The 25109-nt window shown below is 38.7% G+C and overlaps 1 protein-coding gene and 2 long non-coding RNA genes across 4 annotated transcripts; all 3 read right to left on the minus strand.

The window, feature by feature from the left end:
* Positions 1 to 99: 99 nt before the first annotated feature.
* LOC124192316 lies at positions 100 to 4878 on the minus strand. 2 transcript variants are annotated; one of them, XR_006873681.1, is made up of 6 exons: positions 4542 to 4878; positions 3187 to 4469; positions 2597 to 3106; positions 2289 to 2544; positions 2130 to 2223; positions 100 to 2075 (listed from the first exon to the last, which is right to left on the minus strand). It is a non-coding gene; the product is annotated as an uncharacterized LOC124192316 (long non-coding RNA). The 2 variants fall into 2 exon arrangements; XR_006873680.1 differs by having other exon boundaries at positions 2289 to 3106.
* A 5305-nt stretch (positions 4879 to 10183) lies between these two features.
* On the minus strand, positions 10184 to 13981 carry LOC124192317. Its single transcript, XR_006873682.1, has 2 exons — positions 10749 to 13981; positions 10184 to 10570 (listed from the first exon to the last, which is right to left on the minus strand). It is a non-coding gene; the product is annotated as an uncharacterized LOC124192317 (long non-coding RNA).
* A 267-nt stretch (positions 13982 to 14248) lies between these two features.
* LOC124192312 (iron transporter MagA-like) lies at positions 14249 to 25055 on the minus strand. Its single transcript, XM_046585528.1, has 4 exons — positions 24880 to 25055; positions 21905 to 21987; positions 19045 to 19203; positions 14249 to 18976 (listed from the first exon to the last, which is right to left on the minus strand). Exons 1-4 carry the CDS (start codon positions 24960 to 24962, stop codon positions 18561 to 18563), a joined length of 741 nt encoding a protein of 246 aa, XP_046441484.1. The 5' UTR covers positions 24963 to 25055; the 3' UTR covers positions 14249 to 18560.
* Positions 25056 to 25109: the final 54 nt, after the last annotated feature.

Genomic DNA, 25109 nt, shown 5'->3' on the forward strand with positions numbered 1-25109 from the left:
ACAAAAAGGGGGGGTTACCGGGAACAAACTGCATCACGAACCTCTTCATGCGAATTTTATTCTTTGTATTAATGTTTAAGTGTAGTAAAAACCCTCCGAAAAAATATTAAAATTTACTGTAAAAAATTGCTACAGAAAATGTAAACCTTGAAAAAATCAGTATAATCTAATAAATTTACGTAAATAAATTATTTTTAAAGCTAAAAAATGTTCCTTATCCTTTTTTCATCATATTGCCAAGTTTTAGTGTCGTGATCGTGAAGGACTATGCTGAAAATTTCGTCAAGTCACGTAAAAGCTGTTTACAAGGGACGTATGGTCAGTCCCTTCGTAAATTCATTGTTTCTAGCTATGTATTTTTCCTAAATTTTTTCTATTTTTCTAAAAAAATAGTTAAGATAAGTTTCAGACTGTAAAATACAATTGCAATTACAGTATGTATTATCGTTATCAAGTTATTAAGCTTTAAATATTGTCGATTCCGCAATAGTTAACCCAGCCGCCGCCGCATACATAACCAAACGCATTTTTATTTGGCGGCGGCTGGGTGTCTATAGGCATGGCCTACTAAATGGATAAGGCCTGTAGACTTGTATCCACTGCCATGAAGGCGAGAGGCATGGTCAAATTCCCTAGCCTTGCTCCTGTGATAGCCAATCACAAGAAAAAATGAGGGTTGAACTTCGCCATCTGGCGTTATAAGATGTAAATCTCGTTATAAGTAATGAAGGCGTAATAACAAGTTGTTAGATGCCACGAAATGCGTTTTTATTACTAAGTTCATTAGCAGTTATTGAGGAAAACGACTAAATAGGGTAAAACTACATGTGCATAATTCCCGCAAAATTTTTTATATTCAATTACTCCGTGAAACGCAACCTTTGTTTTAAACTAAAAATTAAAATATTTCCCTCTCCATCGAGAATTGAACGCCGTACCATGGCATGGTGGCAGACTTCGCTAACCTCACGGCTACCATTGCTGAATGCAGAGCATAAAAAAACTTTGTATATCTAGTTACCAGCTACATTCTAACGAGATAGCAGTATAGAACGCCAGATGGCGAAGTTCAACCCTCAATTTTTCGTCTGATTGGCTCTTGCCCGGGAGAAGGATAGGGCATTTTGCAACTTCTCTCGTCGTCATATGGCAACATAGAAGTTTACAGGCCTTAACCATTTAGTAGGCCATGCTATAGGGCTCTTCGGGGGTTTGTTTTATTTAGGCGTTTTTCGGGCTGTATTTTCAAGTATCATATGTATTTTCAAAGATCATGGAGTAAGAACAATTGTAAACAAGAACAGTGTGAGCGCGTACTAAACAAAGGAGTAGAGCGACCTTACTCCTTTGTTTTTACTCCATGATCTTTGAAAATACATCATTCCCACACCTGCTTCTCCACGCTGCGTTGCCAGATAAAACACCTAAATATTCGTTTCTCTCCCAAAATTTATGTGGCAATGCTGCACTCCCTCATTTCTTAGCTGCCTTCTCTCACCCTCCATTTATTCTAGAAACAGGGCAGAACACTCCCGCTCTCCCATCGACAGGTCGATGTCTCTCGCTCTCTGTCGTCTATCCGACAGGAGATTTTGAGGAAAGAGATTCCAATGCTGCGTTTCATAAGTCGAAGAAGACCAGAGATTTAATAGAATAAAAATGATACTATGAACAAGACGTTTTTCCTGGCCGCCTTTTTGTCACTCACGTCTTCCAGTGCGGTTCTATCCATATCAAGATCTTCAGTGGATTCATTTTCTTCCAAATGCTTCCTCAGGAAATGAGCACGGGTGTTTGAATCGGATGAGTAGTTTTTAAAGCTCCACTCATTAGATGAGGTACACTGATATCTAGTCTAAAAAAATACAAATTAAGAGATGGCATGATTAATTGATTATTAAAGCATGGTTTAAGAGCTTAATGGTAGGGACACTCCTATCCCTGTGAAGTGTTGTCGTTTTCAGGAATGTCTGTTTAGCAGCGCATCTGTGGATCCTCATTTTCTCCTTTCCTGCGAGCCCGTTCTCCAATTTTACTTGGCAATTTCTCCCTTCTTGCAGAATCCCACATACTACCTATATTTTAACTTTCTTATTATTTATTTTACGCTAAAAGGTAAAATTGATTACCTCATCCCCTTCCTGTTTAGCCCCTTTAAGGGTAGCAACAGCTATGGAGTAAGCACCGGACTCGTAAGCGCCGAGCAGTGCTATTTGATTGGCACTTGAAATGCAAATAGGAAAATACATTATTATTAACAACAACAAAGAAAAGGCTTAATAAATTACATAGTTTTATTCTTTGAAGGATCCGCTTCGTCCGACAAAGTGTTTACTGCTGTTCTTTCTCCTTAGTCTGGTACTCAAGGTTTTTTTCGTGTTGCTATCGGCCGCTTTTCTAAGGGCCACATCGCCAAGTGCCTTCCTCCCCTTAGGCTTAGGCTTTGGCTTAGACTGTGTCTCAGTCTCGGGCTCAGTTTCTCCATGAACGTCGATTAGATGCCTTTTCATATTCCATTTATACTTGCTTGTTGTTAAGTGAAATCTGTGAAAAAAAATTTGTATTAAAAGGCGTTAAAGGATATCGGATCCGTTACAATTTATGGACTGCTAGTCGGTGCTCCTTCATTTCACGTTTCCCCTCTAGTCCTTTCGGAAATTTCGCGTCGCAGCACTTTCCATCATCATCCTTAATATAACAACATACCCAAATTTGATTTAATGCGAAAGTGGATTAAAACCTTTAAGAAAAAAAGGTTAAATTTATTAACCATGACCACCACACGAAAAAGATTGATGACGCAAATAAATACGTTGATTTTTAGGTTTCTGTTTTCGTCCGTTTTCATATGCAACCGCGCATACATCAAGATTATTTACTATAACTTAGCACCTCATGCATGAATACCGGTACAGAAGTTGCACGAAGCAGGGAGCTCTGGGAAAACTGTATTTAAGTAATTCACTTTAAAGATAAAACATTTGCAGACAAAGAATTATCAAACTTCCCAAAATTTGGTTGAGAATTAAGCAACGAAGTATCTGCTATCATTTTGATCGGCTATACCACGGCTTTCAAGAAGATTACGGTTATTGTTCTGCCAGTTCTAAATACACGAGAATTTAATTAGTGAACGAGAATTTTACGGAATGCGTGAATAGGTGTGAATATAATGCTGTCACTTACTTCCAATTGCTGACTGAGGAAATGAATTTAGAGTTCAGAATTGTAAAGGTCACTGAGTAGTTGGTTCAATTCTTCACTCGGATAGTGCAGGCGGTTACATTTTATAAATCTTAGGGCACCAATTTCCCCGAATAGTTCTCCGTAATCATCCACAGATCTTCCATCCAAAATACTCCTGACGATGCAAGTGAAGTAATGCGCACGAATAGAATATGAATCCACGTCCCACATATAAGAGTTCTCCAGCTCCTTTTCAGACAACAGTTCAAGGGACGAAAACCCGTGTTGATCCACAGCGTGGACATTTGTTCCAGCTCCAAGTAGCAGTTGGATCACTTTGAATTCGAATGTTTGACCTTGGTGCTTGGCGCATAGTCTTAGCAATAGGGTTGGTGTACACTTTGCACGGGTTAGTTCGTACAATCTGACGTAGGTTGCTAGCTGGGTCTTCAAAAGTTCACTTTCGGTCTCCGTCTTAGGTATGGCCACCAGTAGGTCCAGGATATTAAGAATGATATTAGATATAATCGTTCTTTTTCATTTCTGTCGACCGAAGAGAGATCTTGAACCTTAAGCTGGTATTCACAAGTGAAAACCAGAGCAGCGAATAGATGCTCGAATGTCAAGACGGACTCGTGTTGGAAAAGATCAAGTCGATTTAATCTTCGATTTTCAAGAAGATTGTTAAACTCGATGAGAGTTAGAAGTAAAGCGTTTTTCGACTCCGTTGGCTTGACAATTAGTTGATCCATTAAACGTGAACTTTCAATCATCTCAAATATGTAGAACGAGGCAGCAAAACAGCTGGACCGAGTTAAGCCACGAGTTTCCAATTTCTTAGAGCAAATTTGTACATGTTGCAGATGAAGAGACGATTAGGAAAGCAATCTTGTTTCGTGGATTTAAATGTTGAAGAACGCTTGCATGATCCGCTTCCTTTTCCCCTGAAATAACAGTAGTCGCAATGCTCTTGATGAATTCAGAATTTCTTGGGTCGAAAACACGAATTTTGCCTATTTAGATGGAGTTAGTACGATCTTGGGTATGGCAAACGCTTTTCTCAATTTCATTGCTTCGAGCAAGCATTTCAAGCCGTATTTTTGAACTCCAGAATTATCATTAAGAAAAAACAAAAACAATTCGCGTACTTCAATGACATGCTCTATGTTGGCTGGTAGAATCAGTGCTTCCATATGCCGGATATGAGAATAAAAATTTGAGTAACTGAAGGCCTCGACTACGTTCCAGGTGATTCTGCTCTCTTTTACTTGGGATTAAACACTCTGTTGATAAAAAAAAAAAAAAATCAGAATCAAAACGTTTCTTTAAATATAAAATACTAGGCCTGTGTATACCTTTCAGCAATTCGAGAAAATGTTCATTGCCGGGTAGTCCTAAGGCCGTCCTCATTCCACTGTAGAATTGCCCCCTGAAAGAACGTAAGCTTGTAAGGCTTGTCTGCAAATCGGGACCGAGCGTTTCGAGCAAAAGTGACTTTAACGATTCGTTATTCGGCAAATTCTCAATACAACTCGATAATCCAGGCGATTGGATGAGCTCTCTCAGTGGTATTCGGTGTCAAAAGATTCTCGGATTCAAAAAGGGCTTAGAATCCGGAAGATGTTTACATCGGAGAACACTGGAAATAAAGTTCAGTGATGGCCGGCAAATCTCCTAAACTTTGCCGGAGTGTGTGGTTGCCAGGAGATAGAACCAGCTTGAGGATTTCCACTGACAAAGATTTCGATGATCCAGGGCGTCCGACAATAATCAAGAAAATTCCTAAATTGTTAACACGAAAAGGAGAAAATTAACATTTGATGACTAATTGCAAATTATGGATAATAATAATTACCATTTAGTACGCAAACGTACAAGGCAAAAAGATTCTCACAAAGGGCGTCGTTCAATGCAATGGCACCGGAACCAATGGAAGCTCCGTGCGCCTGCTCGTACAACATTTCACCGATAATTCTGGACACTTCCGTCATATTCTTGGTTGCGGATTGATTTTTTCCAAAGACATTCTCCAAAAAAATATTGCGTTGGTGAAACCGAAATGCGTAGACCAGATAGATGGTCAAATCGGCGGCTTTTCTCGGATCATTTTTGGACATTTTTTGAGCTGCCGGCGCTTGACGAAACCAGCGGAATAGTTGAACTGCTCGAGCAGCATCACGAAGGGACACGGCCGAATCAGGATCAACACTCAACGCTCTGGCTACTCGGTGACTTGTTTGAATTATTTTAACGAGCCATTTAAAGCAATCCGCACTGAAACTCGATCTCGGTAGTCCGTGTTGACAGATTTCATCAATGTAGGTGTTCTCGGCTTCGTTGCAGAGGTGGCCAAAATCGTAAATGTGATCATAAAAGGCTAACGGTAACTCGTTGACACGGTACACCAAAATCCACAAGTCGGTTCGAGCGTGGCTTCCATCGTCGTTTTGGGTTGGCTGGGCAAAACGAAAAGCCAGTCCAACAGGCTTCTTTTCAACTTCGTGCAAGTGTCGGTAAGGATTGGCGGCGCCCATTAGATGCACATTTTCGGGCAAAATAGTTCGACGATAGTGGCGATCGAGCATCAACTCTTGGCGATTGGATGAGCTCTCTCAGTGGTAGGCCCTTAACGTCTACTCCTCTCTTAATTTTGTCCGTTTATTTGTTTTTTGAACAGACTGTTATTAAATAACTATCTATCTATACCTTTTCCTCTGCCCTGCCCGTACACGAATCGCGTTTGTCTGTCCTGAACTATTTTGTCACTATGTTATTGGATTCAGCAATAATATTACACTGATGATTACAAGCGGATTGATTTCAAATCAGTTTCTTTTTTTATCGTGTTACGAACTGTCGTGCAGGTCATGTAATAATAAATAAATAACGCACGAATTTTATTATTTTAGACGTTTTGTTAATTGGAAGAATTTTCCTTCTGGTAGGGAATTCTTATGGATTTGTTTCCTGTAAATTCCTAGGATAGCCTACTGTTGTAACTCACTATTCGCTATTCGAGTAGCCAACATTTTTTCTTTCAAATTGTAATAATTCAGTGTCCAGCGGTGTCCAGTTTATATGGCGCATTGTAGTTGCGCTTTTGTAGTAGTAGACGTAACCAGAGCCATTTGACGTAATTTTTGAAAACGCTTTATTAAAACGACGATGCTAGATATCGCTTTGTCGACAACTTGTAATAAGCGAAAAGCCGGTGAGCCGATGTTCAACTGTTCAAGTATGCAAAATTCAATCACGCAATCACAAGATTTATGTGTTAAATATTAAATTTTAATCTAATTTTTTAAAAAATTGTTATTTTTGCAAAGGATTGTATAAGTAAATAAAAGACCACTTGTCTTTATCTATGGTCATTTACTCAAAAAAGTCAAAATGATTGCAGAGGCAGAGATGCCAGATGCGGACGTTTTTAATTGTAAAACAGGTAAAACCAGAGCCAGCCTGGTCTCGCGGGGTGTACGGAGATTGTTTTATTATGGTTTCGAAATAAACCATTCTCCGTACCACCCCAGTTTTTTAAGTTCTCCGTACCACACTATTGTTGAAATTCTCCGTACCGCCCATATTAAGACTCTAGTGCACAACGAGGCTTGACGTTGATCGTTGATGTTTACTATTTTTTATATTTATTAATGCTAGTTATTATTCAAAATCAATGCGCTTACATTGATTAATGGTCCAGTTAACTATGGCGTCGTATGCTGGTCGTAGGCTGTTGGGTGTTGTATTGTTTATGGGTCGACGCTTATTTATTATATAAATAACTTATTCTTCGCTATTCTTCGCTATTATTGGCTGGGTCGACCAACTGTGCTCAACTTTACTCCTATGTACCGGTGACTCCTGGGTATGCTGGATTCACGACAGCAGCGAAAGAATACTGGACCACGTAGCCACCTTGCTACACAACAACGTCAACATACGCAACACCTTACTACACCAAGGTTCCAGAGTATTGCACCACAACTTATGATGCATCAGGCTACTCCCCCAAAGAGCCAGAGTACTACAACGAAACTCCAAGTACTACACCACTAAGGCATCGGAATACTACACGACTACGTATGCTGCCCCGAGCTACTACACCAAGACCCCTAATTACTTCAACACCCAAGCGCGCAAGTACTACACTACTTTTTTTTGTAATAATAAGAGCGGGACTTTCCTTTTAAGTTTTAAAATTATGGTAACAAACAATCGATTGAATTCTAAATCAATAGTTAAATTATCGATGCAATTTCAATCGATATGTTAGTGTCATATAACGAAGAAAAAATAAACAAATCTTTTTGCATTTTCTGTTACGGCGAGTTTTTCCGAATTTGTCAGACATTCCAATATACTAAATTTATTTCTACTTTATCTGTTTTGCTGGAGATTGTGTTTCTTAAACTCTATGCTGTAGACTTCTGATTCAACATGTCTATGCCCTCACAATCTTCAAATCCTATCGGGCAACGACCGTTTGTTCAAAGACTGCATAGGTATTATTTTTTTTATATTTTGTTTTTACTTTTTGCTAGCAATACAATCATTTTCAATACATCTATTAATTGCCCTTAATTCAGGCAGCATGCATCTGAAGTACGGAGAACGGTACTCGAATGGATGCATATCATCTCGCTGAATTGGCGTTCTCGGCATTTTTTCGCATTGGCTTGCAATTCCCCCCCCCCCTCAACAAAATGTTTACTTTTCCACAAAGAATTTGTTTTTATTTTTTCATTTTTCTAACATGGAATCAAATTATTTATTTCACAATTTTACGGATGACGACAATGGAACTGGAAGCGTCGCTCTATCCTCTAGCCACCGACAGCATAAGCAGCATCATGAGCCACAGCGCTAAAGCCACCCCGAGAATGTCGAGACCCGCCGACGTAAGGTAAAAAATCATAACAAGACTCGTTTTAAAACTCTTCTATGAACCTCCTTTTTTTATTCTTTTCGATTTTACAAGAAAAGAAAAAAGGAGCAAAAACACAAAGTATCGGTGGGGGGGAACAGGGGACCCAGACTTGTAGGGTCCGTGTTTTGCTGTGGTAGCCGTTCGCTGATGTTTATTGGATCGTGTCGTCGACTCCGGGAATGTTTTTAAGGCGAGCAAGTCCTTGAAACAAAAGGCGAAGAAGTAAAATGGGAGAGAAAAATAGTAAATCATAACAAAATGGGTGTACGTAAAAAAGTAAAAAGCAAAAAAGGGAGGGGGCTAGTAGAGCGCGGTTGGAGAATGAGGCCAGAAAAGTGTTGAGTCGACACGGGCGTTTATAGCGGTTACAACAAACATTTCGTTCGTGCGTGTGTGTATATAGATATATACCACATATAATATACACGGAGAGAGAAAAGTTGAAATCTAATAATACGCCGGACTCGGTTTATAATTTTTAAAAATTAGAACTTTTCTTTTTTGCCATTGTCTGTTAACATTTTGTCATTTTCCGTCTTGAAAAAAAATGTGTTTGTGTGATGAACAATTGACACATGAGGAATAAAATTGCTCCGCCCTTGGCATTAAAAGGAGGAGGGTATTCATTAGGCGTCCTTCGAAGGGACAGAAATGACGTCGGTGCGGGACCAGCGTGGCTTCGTATGATTGTGACACACTGACACCCAGAGCGGCACTTTCAACAACAACAACACCACGCCAGTCACACACACACTTGCACTGACTAATTTCACCTTTTTTTCTCCCCCCCCCCCCGTCCCGCCCGATTTTTTTTCCCGTTCTGACCTCTGACACACCACACACCCACTTAAAGGGAAAATTGTTGAAACTTAAAATTTACAAAATATATTAACTAATTATGGCTGTTTTGCTAATAATTGAATTGCACCATAGCATACTCCAATTGTCGGAGTAGGCTATGCATTATTGTACACTGCAGGCTGCAGATGAACTTTCGTGAGAACTGATTGTCGATTGTCAAATTTTCAACAATGATATTTTGTCGTCCTGTGTGGAATTGTAATCCATGATGCCAATCCCCATGTAGACTGTCGAAAATTGGAATTCTTCTTACGTCAATTTATTAGTTGAACATTGCGTTATGCTCGGCCCTGTCCTGAACCACAAGCCAGATCTCAGCTCTCTTCGCTCGACCATTCTTCTTGCCCTTTTTCTCTCCCCTATTTCCATTCGATGACCACCCTCCGTCGTCAACTCGAGGCCAAATCACGTTGATTCCCTCACCCGAATCCTAGAACTCAGGCTGTTTATAACATTTCCTTGATTTGACTGCTTCGTTTCAATCACTCAAGAGAGTTACGGAACACCCCTAGGTGGTACAGTTAAAGGCAAATCGAGAAACAAAAGCAAACTTTGCGTGAAAGGACTCGTTTTTCAACTGCCCAATACAACCAAACAATCAAACGATTAAAATTTTGCAACAATATGCCGATGCCTGATGGCAGCCTGACACAATCTAAATACCTAATGCAATTACAACTGGTTTAATAATAATGGCTGTAAATAAACTTCCGTGAGAACTGAGGAGAAATTGGAAGAATGAGATTTGTCTTCAGTTTTTGTGCCAGGGTTTCTACCAGTTCCGCTTCTTCTACCTTTGCCGCCTCTGACCGCTTTTCCTCTGGATGATGATGGTATGTCAAATGATTCATACTCCTTTTTTTAATACTGCTGCATTCGTAGGTGGCAAAGCATCACTTTGCATTCCATTGATAGTTTTTTGTCTTTTGATGGTCATGTAGATTTGAATCTAAAATAACCAGATGATTCGCTGTCATCTGGATGGACAAGCCGAAAATTGTCGAAGCAGCAGGTGATGACGAAGTAGATGGTGTGTCCATGAAAGATAAGGGACGATTTGATGGGGACGGAGACAATGACGGAGAACTCGTAGGAGGGGATCCTGGATGATGTACTAAGGAGCCTTCGTCTCTTGCCTCTCCTATATTTCCTGTCCCTTTTCTTTCACCTTTTTTGTTTTCCTTTCAATGCCTTTCTCGAACTTTTTTCCCCTTCTTCCTCTTGATTTCTATTGACTTGATTCTATTGAGCCCATGTTGGTTTCATGCTGATAGATGGTTTTGACTTAGGTGTCGCAACACATCATGAATTTCCATTCATAGTATGGTCTACAGAAATTCCAAAAATTATTTGAAATTTGAAAGGATGTCGCTTTTTTTTGTTAAGTTGTTGAAGTCCATCACATTGTTACCCTCTATCCATTCAGCTCACAAGTCAGGTCTCACCACTCTCTTCCCTTGACCGTCCTTTTTGCCGTCCTGCTCCGCCATAACTTTGTCTTTCTCCTTCCATCGTGATTACCACTCTCCGTTGTCCACTCCACGTTGACTTACGTCAACTTTTATTTATTTCCCCTCTCCTAGAATCCGGCCTTTTCTAACATACAAGATCATAACACTTTTTATCATCTTAATGAATTTTAAATGTTGTAAAGTAAAGTTTAGTTACGTAGCTAGTAGTTAATTTCAAAGCATTCAAAAAAATTTAAGTAATAATGGATTCAATTGCTTTAGTCTCTCCATGTATCCAGAAAGTACTTTCTTTATTTTATTACCTCCTTTTGAATTATTTGTGGTTTTTCATTAATGTCTTTTAATGAACCTTAACTACATTTTTTTGAAGCGATACTGCATCTTTAGTGTAGTTCTTTTCTGGGGATGAACTTTAAAAGTTGATTAAAAAACCCATGATAACCGGACTGGTTTTAAGTTTGATGAAACAAGCAGTAATGGGACATTTTGACAAAACTCAACAAAATTTCCAGACAGTTATCAAGATTTCGATGCCAATGGATTAGTCTACTTCTGATCATTTCATCGTTACCATCATGTTTATCGTAGATGGCAATAAATTCGAGACATTTGATTCTAAATCAATATGGCTCGATGGAATATTTCAAAAACATTTTGAAGGTCCACGAATGGTGAACGGCAGTCAAAGGCAGATGGGTGATTATCATCAGCGTGTTGCCTGGAATAAGAACAACTATTCCACAGACTTCAAGAGAAAAATCATCAATATTGAACTGGCAATGGCTATTTAGATACGTTTTAAATTATATTGCCTGTCATTGATACCTTCTCCCTCCGTCACACCCCGTCACAACTGCAAATACCTTCTCCCTTCCTGTCCTGCGTGGCGTTCTCAGGACGTAAAAAGGAAGGTTTAAGCTGTTGCAAACAACCTTCATTGATCACTAACAAATCATGTAATTTCGTTATGGATATTAGTTTCTGAATATTCTTTCATAAGCTGTTATTTTATAACCACATATCTTCCGGAATTAAAAAATTTAATAGAAACAGAAGAAATTTACTGAAGAAAAGAAAATATATTGCTAAAAGTAGAGCTTGAGGCCTTGAGCAAGTAAAGAAGGCAAAAGAAGAAATGGAAAAATTACTAAAGAGAAAAATAAAGGTAGTGAAAGACAAATTACATGTTCTCTACGGTCAAGGATTTTATTATAAGATAAGTTGCAGATATCAGTAGATAAGAACATTCGTCCTTCTGTCATTGTTAATGCCGTTAGTCCATATAGTCAACAGTTATGTCTTTCTTTGGTGAAATATGTTTTTGACTCTCAAAGCTTTCGTTCAAACCAACTATTTTTTTAGCCCTCCCTGCCCATTACCATCACTATAATTTGTGTTTGCCCTTCGAAGTTCTCTGATATTTGAATGGGAAAGGGCAATAGCGGTATATCAAAACATCCGTCAAAATTGTTACTTAGAAGAAGAATTGTAGAAGCTCTCTGAATATCGTCCCTTGTTAATCTGAGTGTCTATAGATTCTTTATATTAACCTTCTATTATCATTGCCAATCTTAAGTCTTCGTCTAAGATAGCATTTTGTTTGCATTAGTCTCAAATATGCATTATGAAAAACATAAAAAATATAATCCAAAAGGAAAGTGCTGTGGATGATCCACAGACATGACAGAACAGAAACAGCTCTTCTAATTTTGATTACCTCTAATTGAGACGCAACTCTTTGTCAATGTTAACACTGAAAGAGCAAGAGATCATTGCAACAATTGTTCGCATGCTACACCTTCTAGCTTCCATGCCGAAAACGGAGGCCGAACTCCTGCTTTTTGAGGAATCAGGCGGCTACGAGTTTTTACTAAGGAGTATGAAAGAGCCTTATGACCCTGATTGCTAATTCATTTTTTCCGCCTCCTTTTTTATTTTGGTGCTGTATGTAATCTTAAACAAATTGAGTGCTTCTTAAACAACTAAAGTGCTGTTTTGGTGAAAATTTCAAATTGCATAAAATTTCAACACCATGTTCTAATTGTGTGACTTCAAATCGTATAATTTGTTTTTGCAGTTAGGCAGACTGCTTGAATCTTCTTAATCGGCCAGGAATTCCGCATACAAAAGTGTTTTTATTTCGTATGAAGTTGAAAAAAGGATTAAATGGAGTTATCAGAAATTTCATTTGGGAGTAGAAAAGGGAAGAAATCTCAGACTGCACCCTATCCAACGTTGATGGATACCTCAGTGAAATGACTCAAGGAACATGAACTTCTATTTCGTAACAATTAATAATTTCCTAATGTTTTTTCGTTGCAGGTGCAACACCACGACTAATGAAAAACTTAAACGACTGAAAACTTCAAGCAGGAATAAAACAATGGAAAACATCCTGAACCTCAAAATTTTTTATAGATTGTGATGACTAGTCTCTGGGTTTAAATAGTTTAAAGACGCACGGCCGGACACATACACAAGCAATGAGAACTTATAGGGAGATAGTAGAGTGGGAAAACTGAGAGGGAGAACAGAAAGAGAGAACGGCTGCTGCTGAGGAGCGAGTGAAGGAGACATTCATTTTTTATATTGGTTGATTTGTCAAAGTAATTTCATGGTTAATTTAGGTAGACATCACTTTACGAAGAAAGTAGATGAAATCGCACGAAATAGCAATACTGTTGTTCATGTAGCTAAATTTGTCGATGACCATACCAAAAAGGAATTATTTTCCCAACCCAAAGGCTTAGTTTGTCAAAACATTGCTTGCGGTTTGGATACGAATATTCTAATTGGAAAAGATAGAATTTGCAGAAAATGAAAAATTACTGGATATCCCCAAAAATCTTTAAGTGGATTTTTTGCCCAGTCTGTAGCCTGTCCCTGAATCCAGTTATGGTGGTCAGATTTATTGCAAGGAATTCTAGGGGATTGGCTGTTAAAAGGAAAATGTGTGTACGCTAAAAGAATATAATAATATTAATCTGTTATAAGTGGTACTGTTTGAAATTTCAATGTAAAATTTCGTTTTTTAGGGAAAGTGCAATTATGTTGGATTCAACATTCAATTGCGATTTTTGCGGAAGTAGCTGGGAACGAAAGTGCTCTTGCAAGACCATGTTTCATGACATCCTGTTGCTACAGTTCTGAAGATGAAAACAAGAAGCACACTCCACTAGCTTATCTACTAGACATCTTTACCGTGTTTCACAAAATAAGTTCCACAAAATTGGAGAGTGAAAAAGCATCAAAAGATTGGTTGTTTTTTTTATGAAACATCACGCTACCCTTTTAATTCGCAAACCAGAACACACTAGCCCGGCTTGAGCAGCTGGATGCAACAAGTTGGTGGTTATGTTGTTCTACGACAAGTTGTTGAAAGTTAAAAAGTCAAAATACAAATTCAAACCCCATGAAGTCCATAATTTAGACGAGACAAGAAACCCCACAGTTATACTACCACCCAATGTTATTGCTCAAAAAAAAGGAAGCAGGTAATAATAGTAAATTACCTCTTTAAAAATGTGCATAGATTCCAGCAGACGGTTTCAGCTGAAAGAGGGGATATTGTTACGATTTTGGCCTTCATATGTGCCAACGGATCATCAATTCCGCCTACATTCATATTCCCTAGAAAAAAAATGAAGCCCGAATTTTATGATAAGGGACCCATTGGATGCTTAGGATTCAGCAGACGTGAGACAGGTAAAACTTTGTATTTTGTGAACCCTCTTTATACTTACTTTAGTTTTTACATAGGCTGGATGATTGGTGAGAACAATGTGAAGTCCTTAGTCCTTACAATGGACAATTATGCAACTCAACGTACTACCCAGCAGTGATGTTTGCAAAGAAAAACGGAATCATTTTACCGCCAAATTGCTCCCACACCTTAAAGCCATTTGACGTCAATGTTTATGGGCCATTAAAAAAAGCTCTAGCTTTAAGCCACAATGAGTGGCTACAGGACAAATTCGAGTAAAAGGATTGTCGTTAAAGAAGTTGCAGAATTTACAAGACAACCATATATTGCTGCGTTCACTCCAAATATCATATCCGGATTTACATCTACCGAAATTGAACCATTTAACATATTTGGGATTTCTGGCGACAGATTCTTAGCATCACTGGTCACCGATCATGATGAAATAGGTGACTAGAAAAAGATAACTCTTACAACAAAAATACCAATATGGTAACTGATATTCTATTTTGTTATATCAACTGGTGTTTTTGTTCGTCTCCTGTAGCAGACGTTTCTAGACAGCATCGTCCACGCTACGAACGAAATTCTTCTGCTACAGGAGACAACAAAATAACCAGTCACAAACAAAATTTAATTAAAATTAACTAGATCGAATTGGGGATAGAAATAAAATTTAGTTAAGAGAGAAATGAATAAAGTATTCACCGTTAGGAAGAAAAGGGGAGTGAAATCAGAGTCATAGATAAGAAAACAATATTTTTACCGAGGAGAAGTTGGTTTTCCCATAAGACGCTGTAGGCGACAGACCAAATCGGATACAAATTATATTTTCGCATTTTCGGAGAATGCACAACGCAGGATGTGTAACTGCTCCATATGAAAGAATCCCGGTTAAATATGAATGTTTGGCGTAATTAAAATTTCCCGAAGGCATATTAATAAATCCCGTCAGAAATAAATTCCATCAGACGCTTTTCTTATTATTGTTTTGATATCTGACTGATTTCCACGACACCTACTGGCTCTATTTTAGTTTTCTTTTGGATATTTTTATTCGGTTTTGTATTATCTTCTGACAATGTCTGTCTTTTTCGACAGTCTACAGGTTGGAAAATATTTTATTAGTTATGACGAAATTGTTTTTTTTTGTTTTGTGATTTAGCTGAAGAATAGAGTTTCCTATTAAGAATTTCTTACAGTGTAGAAATTAGTGAATAAAATTTGCGACTCTGATCATCAGATGCCGGAACAAAAAAAATCCACTTCTTGTAGAAGAGAAGGTGCTTAAAATATTTCCTCAGTTTGAAAAGCTTGATGTTTTTTTTATCAACCATATTTTTTAAAAAAGTTTGACATCCTCCCCAAAATTACATTTAAAAGTTTTTATTTTTTAAACCGCAAAAAGAAAGGTCTCAAAGGGCACAAAAAATGTAGAAAACAATGTATACAATATACAGCAAGTAATATATAGCACCCAAAACGAATAAAAGGCGTTGGAGGACTTTGTGTGTTTACTAGCCTGTTCTTAATAACTGGAAGTAAGCTCCGAAAACTAAATACATGTTAAGACTATTAGCGATATTCCAAAGGTTCGTTGGTTCCAATGGCTACCCGGATACTCGCTTGTTGAGACAGTTTATGATGTGCTAGTACCTGACCAACATAGTATAAGCCAAATGGCGAGTTTACTTTTCAGTACAGCATGTACCATGTACAGTCATAAAATGCATCGAACTCCCGTTACCAACACCACACTTTTAAAAAAGCTGTCAAAAAAAGCTAGAATTTATTATCAAAATCAAAAGTGTGCTAAAACTAATTGTGCCTGATAATTAACAATATAACAAATTAATAATTTAAAAATATACTTGAATTAATAATTAATTTATCTACTGTACACATTTCATTTACAAAAAAGTAAAAAAGAGAACTTCCAATCATGGCGGCCACAAATCTTTCAAAATTACGCCACTATCACCCTATAACAAATTAAAGCATTAGTTACACATCAATGTTGTTGATCAAAACGTTTCTTTTGGTTTGTTCGTACCGCGATTAAACATCTTTTCACTTTTTCTCGTATAACAGATAGTTGACCCGAGATTTTACGCAGATTGGCACTGTTTTCACTTTTACTTTTACACATCGGGTTTACACTTCAGCCGTGATCTGGCCATGAACCTCAATCTTGACGGGCTTTTGGATGCGCTCATCATTCCTGTACGGCTGTACTTAGGTAGTTTTTACACTGGGAAGGAGGACAACGCCAAAACCTTTCATTTCTGTATCCCATACAATGAGGTTTTTTGCTTCCGGAACAAGTGCTTCAACAAAAAGCTTGGGCATATCAGTCTGCTGCGTTGGACCCAGAATATTTGTTAGCCGCTCTTTTGTCATGCGATGTCTGTCTTCAGATTGTCACCAACGTGACGGGAATAAGACCATTTTTTAGGGATTTTTTAGGAACAAGCCCAGTCTCTTTGACTCGCCCCAACCCCGTATTTCTCATGACTTTCAGGGTGTTGCCCGCTGCCAGACTCGAATTGGCATGACCGAAGGTCGAAAGATTTCAAGTCTGTTGAGTCCACCATTTCACCAAGTTGGCGACTTACATTTTCTGAAGGTAAAGGATTGTGAGGCCAGAATCAAGAGCTGTCATTGTTTTTAACAGCGTTCGAAGTGCTCAGAGGGTTAGAAGCCCCAAAACAACAATATAAACAGAAGCCATCCAAGAATAGCCAATCAGATAGAAATTGACAAAAAAGATGGAGGGGATGTTACGTCCCAAAAGACCGCTCTCCAACTGAGACCCCATATCACTCAAGAGAAAGAAATCTGGCCTCTCCCGGAAACAAACGTCATTTTCAGATGGTTAGGGGAAACCAAAAATTTATGCCCCAAAAGATGATCCAAAGACGAAACGGCGTCATTAACAAGAGAGGTATGATGTAAATGGATAAAAAAGAGAAAAAGAGATCCTAAAAGAACAATCATTGACAGTTTCATGATTTGTTGAGGAGAAAAATTCTTGAAAAAAACTAGAAAGGGGTATTATCACATCAATCCCCCCTAAAAGCGTGTAAATAATCTCGTGTGTGTCGTAAATGCCTCATGAGAAGAGAAAAGTGTTCATCACCTCAAATCCCATGACGCCTATATCTGCTAAAGGAACCAGGGAACGAAAGCCTCCTCGTTGTTCCATCAAAGGACGACCAATGATTTCAAAAATCTTCGGAAGGTTCCAGTCTTTAAGACCATTAACAATAAGGCATTTACAAACATGAAAAACACGAGCAGCGTTATCAGGCAGAAACGGAGGGCACTTTAATATGCTTTGTTTTGAAAAGAGAGGGACGAGAGACACTTCGGCTCCAATAGCTCATCGTTGAAATCTTTTCGGAGGTTTTTTTTCTCAGAATCCCCCCAAAAGCAAATAAAAACGTAATAGATTACGGGCATAAAAAGACGACGTATCTCCTGGTAAATGACGAGGCGCATTTCCTTCTCCCGCAATAGTGACTCCTTGGGGTGTGACAATCGTTTCAGCGAGACGGCTAAGGGCACAGTTTCCTCCTGCATGGGCCGCCAAATCAATCACCACAGACCCTGATTTTAACAAGTAGGTATGCTTTCCAGAAAGCGATTGGGAAAGATGTTTTCCTGGAACGAGGGCTGTTCCATTCGAATCGTCTATTGTGGAAAAATGCTGCAAAAACCTCTGCTTGTTGCTTTTAATAGGTCATTTCCTTTTAAGGGTATGCATATTTCCTGAGCATATCTCCCTTTGTCTTCATGGGATTGTTGAGCTTCAACTATCATGAACTCAACACCTAAGCTTACGACTTTACACGAACGGTGGGTTTGAAATCTAAAGTGGAGACCATCGCTCTTAAACGTTTGGCAGTGACGATTGCTTGAAAAACTGCCACTCCAGCCCCTCAAATCAGAACACGTGCAGGGGAGAATGTGCCTGTGGCCGTCATTAATAGAGGAAAGAGACTCGTTGTCAGGTAGGCTGCTTCCACAACAATCCAGTATCCCGCAATCGTGCTTTGGGGAGAGAAAACATCCATCGTTTGGTTTCGTCTAATGCGGGGAAAGCTCAAGACTGAAAGCGCGGAGATCTTTTCTTTTCAAAGGTGGCTACCGCTTCTTTTCCTCCTAAAAGTCCTATGATGGAAGTTTATTGGGAAAACTTTTCTTTATTATAGTTATTCCTGAATGCCACGTACAGTCCAGACAAAATTGGCATTTTTACAAAGTGAGGCTGCTGTTCTTACCTGGGCACCACCTTCATTCCAATCGAGGAAAGAAAAATTCTTTCCATCTGATAAGAAGGTAGCTTCTCCGTCTCCCATTTCAATCAAAACCTCACATCAAAACGTGATTTTATCCAGGAACAGATTGTTTAGGCACAAGAATCCAAAACATGAAACTTATCTCCGATGATATTTGTGATGATGGAATTACTTTTAATCCAGTAATAAGTAATAAAAAACCGTCGGAGAATTCCCCGTGAAAAACCATGAAGAGTGCATTCGTGAAGGACGCGTATAGCCTCCAAAAACTGATCTAATGTGACCCGAAGGGTAATGATTGCCAGGGAAAGGTTTGTGAATGTCCTGAGAAGTTGCCGCTGCCCTTTGTTGAGAATACTCAGCTCCTCGCCAAAGGAAATCAACAGAAAAGAGAATTCTTCCATTTGGGCCGAAATCACTCCTGAAAGACAGGCAGCAGGCCACGGTTGAAGTAAAAATCGAAAGATCACAACGTTGACAAATGTCGTCCCAAAAATGAGGGAAAGAAGAATAGCCGACAAATAGCCTAAATTATTCCAAATAAAGGTTAAGTCCATGAGAAGGCCGATGCAAAAGAAAAAAACACATATTCACATGGCGTCATCATTTGCAGAATCACATTGCGTTCTCGGCTGTGACAGTCGGACCCTGAAAGGAAGGCACCATGGGCAACAGACAGCCCTAAAAATGCTGAAAGAGCTGCAAATCCAAAACAAAAAACTATGCTTGCTAGTGCAGGGAATTCAGGATTTCCTGTAGAAAAAGAGAAAGCACTTTGACTTTTTGTTGGTGGCTCAAAAACAAACCAATACAGATAAAAACCCAAAGCACAGTATTAATCCTAAATAAAACCAATGGATTCCCTCATCCAATTCTTTTTATCGTCAAAATCATGGGAACGATGGCAAGATATTTGACGATGAGAACTTCCAAAGTGAGGCGTCCCATCTCAGAATTAATTTTGTTATTATTTTCTAAGATTTTCACGACGACAGCCTCGTTTTGTGAATCAAAAAGAGATTCATTGATCAGATTCAAGCCAGGCAATCGAGGCCGTTTGGTTCCATAAAATGGAACAGACAATCGAATGTTTATAAAAAGAATTCAGGGTTTTTTGTATAGAAAAACTTGCCGGGCGTAGGAGAGGAGAATGAATAAGGGAGGTGTTCTTTCGGTTTTAAAATTTAGGTTAGGGGCCTCGTGAAGACAATCGTTCTCATAGTCTTTTTTCTTTAAAAGATCTTCCCCTGTTTCTTCCCGCTCTTCATCAGGGAGAGAGGCTAATTTTTCAGAGAGCAAATTAATGATATTCCCCCGAGATACAGAGACATCAGAGGGTAGTGTTAAAACGATAGAAGATTTCTCAAGGGGTGGAAATTCTTTAACCCAAAAGGGTAGGGGCTGTTGAAGAGTATCTTTTTCTGAAGGTTTTGGGGTTTAGTGAGGGGTTGGGAGGTATGTTTCCATCCCTCTCCCATCCATGAGTCTTCTCCTTCAAACAAAAAGGGTCACAGGAAGGAGATTGCTTTTTGAATATCACTGTACCAACTCGCCACAGACAGAGCCTTTTCACCTTTCCAGTCACAGATATACAGCCGTTCGCTGGCGCGGGTTAAGCCACGTAGAAGAGACGGTTATATTCTTCCAATCGATGACGTTCCTCGTTATCTTTGATCTCATTCAAACAATGGGGGGTTTGAATCTCTGGCAGTATTCAGCAGGGAAAACTTCTATCCTGCTCCTGAACCCACACTAAAGAGGAAAGATCTCGTGGATGATGAACGGTATCGGGTATAATCCCGACAGGTGCTTGGAGACCTTTGGAGCCTTGGGACCTTCGGACCTTGTCAAAATGCGGACTTCATATCGGGTCCCTTGCTCAAAATCTCGTTTAATCTTAATGGTGTTTTGGTGCATCCACCCATGTTGAGGGAATTCATTTCATCGAGGGCCTTCGACGCATCCAGCCCCAAACTTTCACCCATTTGACGACATTCCTCCAGGCTGTTCAGAAGAAGGGAACAAACTAAAGGGTAAGAGGGAGGCGTATTGGTCTTGGAGGTGTTTGAGAAAATCATAGGCCTCTGGAAGGGGCTTCCCAAAGGAGACGCTTCCTCTCAAAGCCGTACTCGAAGTGAAACGGAGATGAGATGTAGATAATAAGGGGAGGGCTTGGTTCTTTATAGAAAATAAAGAATGAAAATACAAAACTGGCAGTTCCAATTTCGATGTCTTTAGATGCAGTGACTAACAGAGGATGTATTCGCATGGGTTTGACGGTGTGGCTGAAGATGTCCAGGTTATCTCGTAGAGAGTAATGTTGCAGCAATAAGGGAAGGAAATTGCACGGATACATGCCGTACATGCGATGGAACAAGGCATAGAGTGCAATCTGGAGATGAAGAACATTTTAATGGGGCAGCCATTCACAAAGAAGAACTGCTCTTGGCTTTGGGACAGATGAGCTGTTGGTAATCCCCAAAACCCTTTTAAGGTATATCCGTTACGGTCCACCTGAAGGCCAAGAGCCTCTGAAGCGCGTGGGTTTCTCCATAACATTTTTGAGACGCCTCGCAAGAAATCTTACCGGGAATTTGAGGATAGTTTGGAAAAGGGCATTTTTCATCCCATACCTCCAAGGAGACTGTAGGATGAGCTAAAGCGATTTGGTTCAGAAGCTGAATTAGGGCTACAAATTCTGACCGTGCTGATTTGAGTTTTTTTCTCTTTAATCTCGTCTTCTCCACCAAGATAAATTGCATCAAAGGATATTTGCCCCCGACCCACTACTACATTGTCTCAGTGATAACCATGTCGGACACTTAATTTATATCTGGCTACTGTAGCTGAGTTTGGGAACTCCTTTTTTGTTTTTTCAAGTACTCAAATCAAATTTTCAACTTGATTTAAGATTTTTGTGTTCGAAATCATATTTAAAGTCAAGTCAGAGAACCGCCTAAGTCAATTTCAAGTCAAGTCGAAACAACGGAATTCGACCGCTGTTATTGTTTAACTACATTATTTTATAAGATAGGAAGGGTTTTAAAAAAAAATTCTGTTGAAAAAGGTCTATGAAAAAGAGCGTCATTAGATCTTTGAGAGGTCCTATGATCACATTTGTATTTTGTTATTCATCTATAGTAATGAAATTAAATTTCAAAACACATTGTAATTTAAAACTGTTCCCCCTCGATTCCCTCTCAGCAGTGTTACACTGTTACGATATCAAGAAATCTTTATCTTTTGTCTTTCTTCCATGAGGCGAGAAAAGATGATCTTCCTACCAGTAGCGAGTGTTTTTCGGGGAAAGGCAATCTATTTCAATTAATGAAAGCGTTTTTAAAAACGCCTTTTCCCTTATGATCATTTCTGTTTCAGCCATACGGATACTTTCGGTACCCACTGTAAGTATTCAAAAATGTAATTTTTTGTTTTGTTGCCCCGGGAAATTTACCTGGCCTCGAACAAACACTTTCTCCAGTCAACCGATGGAAGAAGCCATTACCCTGGATGCCAATTTGATTCACGATTGCATCACTGCAACGAAATAAATAAATTTTCTAATTATTGAAAAGCAGCGAAACAAAGAGATATTGGAGAAGCGAAAGCACTGCAAAAAGCAGCAAGAAGAAGAACCAACTTGTTGCAAGAGAAATGAACACGAGACTGATGAGAGACGGAAAATTTTTACAAAATTTACAAATTTTCAACCCCAAATGCTTCAGGACAGTATTTCATTATGTGACCCTTTTGCCATAATTGAGACCATCTCACACAATTTGGGTTTATTTTCCACTTTTTGTTATTTTTTTCTTATTTTTCTTCAATAACCAATGATATATAGAAAAAGTAAATGGGAGCTGAATTTTCGGGTGTTGCAGAGGAATCTTCGTATGGATCAAAGATTTACGTCTCGGGGTGTATTAATGATGAAAAAAACATTGTTTTTGTCATCTCTTCTGTTTGATGACGACACAAATTCAATTTCATTTGATGGAACCTCAGGATGTGAGGTTCTGTCAATATCTTATATACGTAAATTTTTCGTCTCATATTCTACAACATTCAAAAAATTGAAACTAAAATAGTCCAGTTAGAAATAGAACAAAGCTTAGATTTTATCCACTATAGCCTCCACGTCGTACACAATGTCAACACTAGTAATATAAAATGTGGTGCCGGATCTTTCATTCCACCTAGCGCAGAGCCTTCTGGTGCCAAAATGCACTTACTCCATCCGCAGCCAAGTCGTCGAGTGTAGACGTTACAACGTAACATACCACCCTACTAGCACAACTACGTTTATAGGCCTTTTCAAACGATTCCCTTAAGTAAGGGCTAGAGTCCTAGGTGGACGTAATTCTATGGTTTGTAGAACGTCCCAATGTCCTCTCCGTAGAACGTCCAGACTAGACTTCCATTTGGCGTCCAAAAACGATCGTTCATAGGATGTTTCAAACGGGTCCATTTAATAAGAACTGGAAATTCAAGCCGGACGTAATTCTATGGTTTATGGCACGTCACAATTTTCCAGTGGACTTCAATTTGACGTATTGTCGTCAGTTTGCGTTTGTTATATTGAGGTATTATAAAGTAAAAGAGCTGCGCAGACAACAAAAGTATAGAGAACGGTAGAACGGAGAACGGTATTTATCTTATCGCATTTCGTCGCTGAGGAAACTCATGCTGCAACCGCGTCGGCTCAGATAGATATAAAGGCAGACAAAAGTTATAGATATACAGAGTTTGGTAGAAGACAGGGTAAAAACCATAACGGCTGTTAGTCAAGGGTTTCCCGTGACGTTCGGTATGCTCTCACGAAAGAGGAGTAGAAAAACAGCGGGTAGTAAAGGGAAGAAATTTGAACCGCCAAAAATTTAGCTGCCAATAACACTAACCAAATAATGAAAAAGTTATCGGTTGAACAAAATAAATGCATAATTTTATTTAAAAAAACAGTTTAGGGGAGAACGGGGCAATTAAGGTAGTGGGTAACTTGGCACCCAGCATTTTTCGTCCTCTTGCGACCGAGGGATGGCACTTTAAAAATTAACAGTTATAGTTTTTAATAATGCGCATCTTTTAAAAAAAAATATGGAAATAGTCCATGTAGCATGGAAACAACAACTAAATAATTTTTTGGCCCCTAAATCGTGTCGTCCATTTCGTTTTCTTTTTTCTTTTGCGGGATTCCCTAGTTAACTTAAAATTTATGAAAAATAGTTTCTGAAGTAAATTCTTTCCTCTTTCAGAAACCAATTTTTTTTTATTTGTACTAACAAAATTATTGCTTGAAAACGCAATAATAACAAAGAAACCTTTTCTCGGGGCAACTTGTGTTTCTGGGTTAGAGATGGGAGGGAAAATTTTTCGGAAAATTTAGTTGATGACGCCATCGCCAGGTGTTCTTTTAGCCCGTAAGAATAACATGGGCCATCCTACCCCGCGTACAGTATCTTCCATAAAAATCCGAAACACTTCGTCTCTTTCTTTATTTTTAAAAAATATTTCGGCATTTTTTTCTTAATTCTAATAAATGAGCTTGTAAAATAATTAATTCTACACATAATATAAAGTCTTGAAAGTTAAAAAAAAAAAGAAAATACATTAAACTGGGCTATTTGAAAAAAATGGCGTTCGGATTTTTATGGAAGATACTGTACATGAGCATGTCGCCCCCCGACTCAACCCATCCTCCTTCATTTTCAAAGCGCTTTTGGTTTTCAAACAAAGAAAATTGTCAGAAACTAAAAATACGCTTTTTATAGTTAATCTTTTCCTCTTTTTTTTAAGCCTAGCGGGGATAAAAAATATTGAGAAATAAAGAAATGGGGGCTCAAAAACAAAAAAAGCGACAACTAGTACAACTCTCCCCTACTGTATTTTCTGTTCATATTTACTTAGTTAAAAACTCACATATCCTCCCCAAATCTCTCTATTTCAAATTATGCGCTTGGGATACAGCGTTGCCTTTTTCACAATTGACTGAAATTTCATGAAATTTCTTACATACCGACGTCTGATGGCCCCAAGGCCCCAGATTAGGACGTCTGTCTGTCGGAAATTATATAAAGTTGATATCCCTCTATTTTTAAGATATAGTTCAGATTTTCTAAACAAAGTGGATCTTTTTACTGTTCCCGCCGACTTCGGGATCGCGTAACGCTTGAACGCCCCGGCCGCCAGTCGACAGACGTGGCTTTTCGTGTGTGTCATACCCCCCCCCTAACCATATTTTAGCCTCAAACCTTTTGCTAAATCATTGTCATTTTTTTGTCGCCCAGCTCCCAGACTGTGTGCCCTATTATATGACTAACAATGTGTTTAAATTATTTTAATTGTAGCAGCAATGAATCGAATCGAACTACCTTATGACTTTTTGTAACGAATTAAAAAATGAAAAATTGTTCTGAATTTTGTACTGCTTACCCAGTATAATCGACCCGATCGCCTAATGCAGATGAGATGTAAACAACGAGAACGAAAGCAACAGTAAAAAAATAAAGCCTCATTTTGTTAATAACTTCAGAAAGTTGAAACTCTAAAGTACAACTGCGTTGTCCACTAATATTCGTGTTGGTAATACACTAATACCTCGCTAACCAAATCTGCTGGTATCTTGGTTATTTGTTTAATTTCATCTTCAGTGATAGCGCGCT

This window comes from Daphnia pulex, chromosome 4 (assembly GCF_021134715.1).
Source record: "Daphnia pulex isolate KAP4 chromosome 4, ASM2113471v1".
NCBI lineage: Eukaryota > Metazoa > Arthropoda > Branchiopoda > Diplostraca > Daphniidae > Daphnia > Daphnia pulex.

What these genes read in the sequence shown, in the direction of transcription:
- LOC124192312 (XM_046585528.1), bottom strand. Translation starts at nt 24,962, where the DNA reads ATGAGGCTTTATTTTTTTACTGTTGCTTTCGTTCTCGTTGTTTACATC. An exon ending in AAGTGTTTGTTCGAGGCCAG is followed by an intron (nt 19,204 to 21,904) that starts GTAAATTTCCCG and finishes CTTTTTCTACAG; the next exon opens with GAAATCCTGAATTCCCTGCA. An exon ending in TCTGCAAATGATGACGCCAT is followed by an intron (nt 18,977 to 19,044) that starts GTGAATATGTGT and finishes GGAATAATTTAG; the next exon opens with GCTATTTGTCGGCTATTCTT.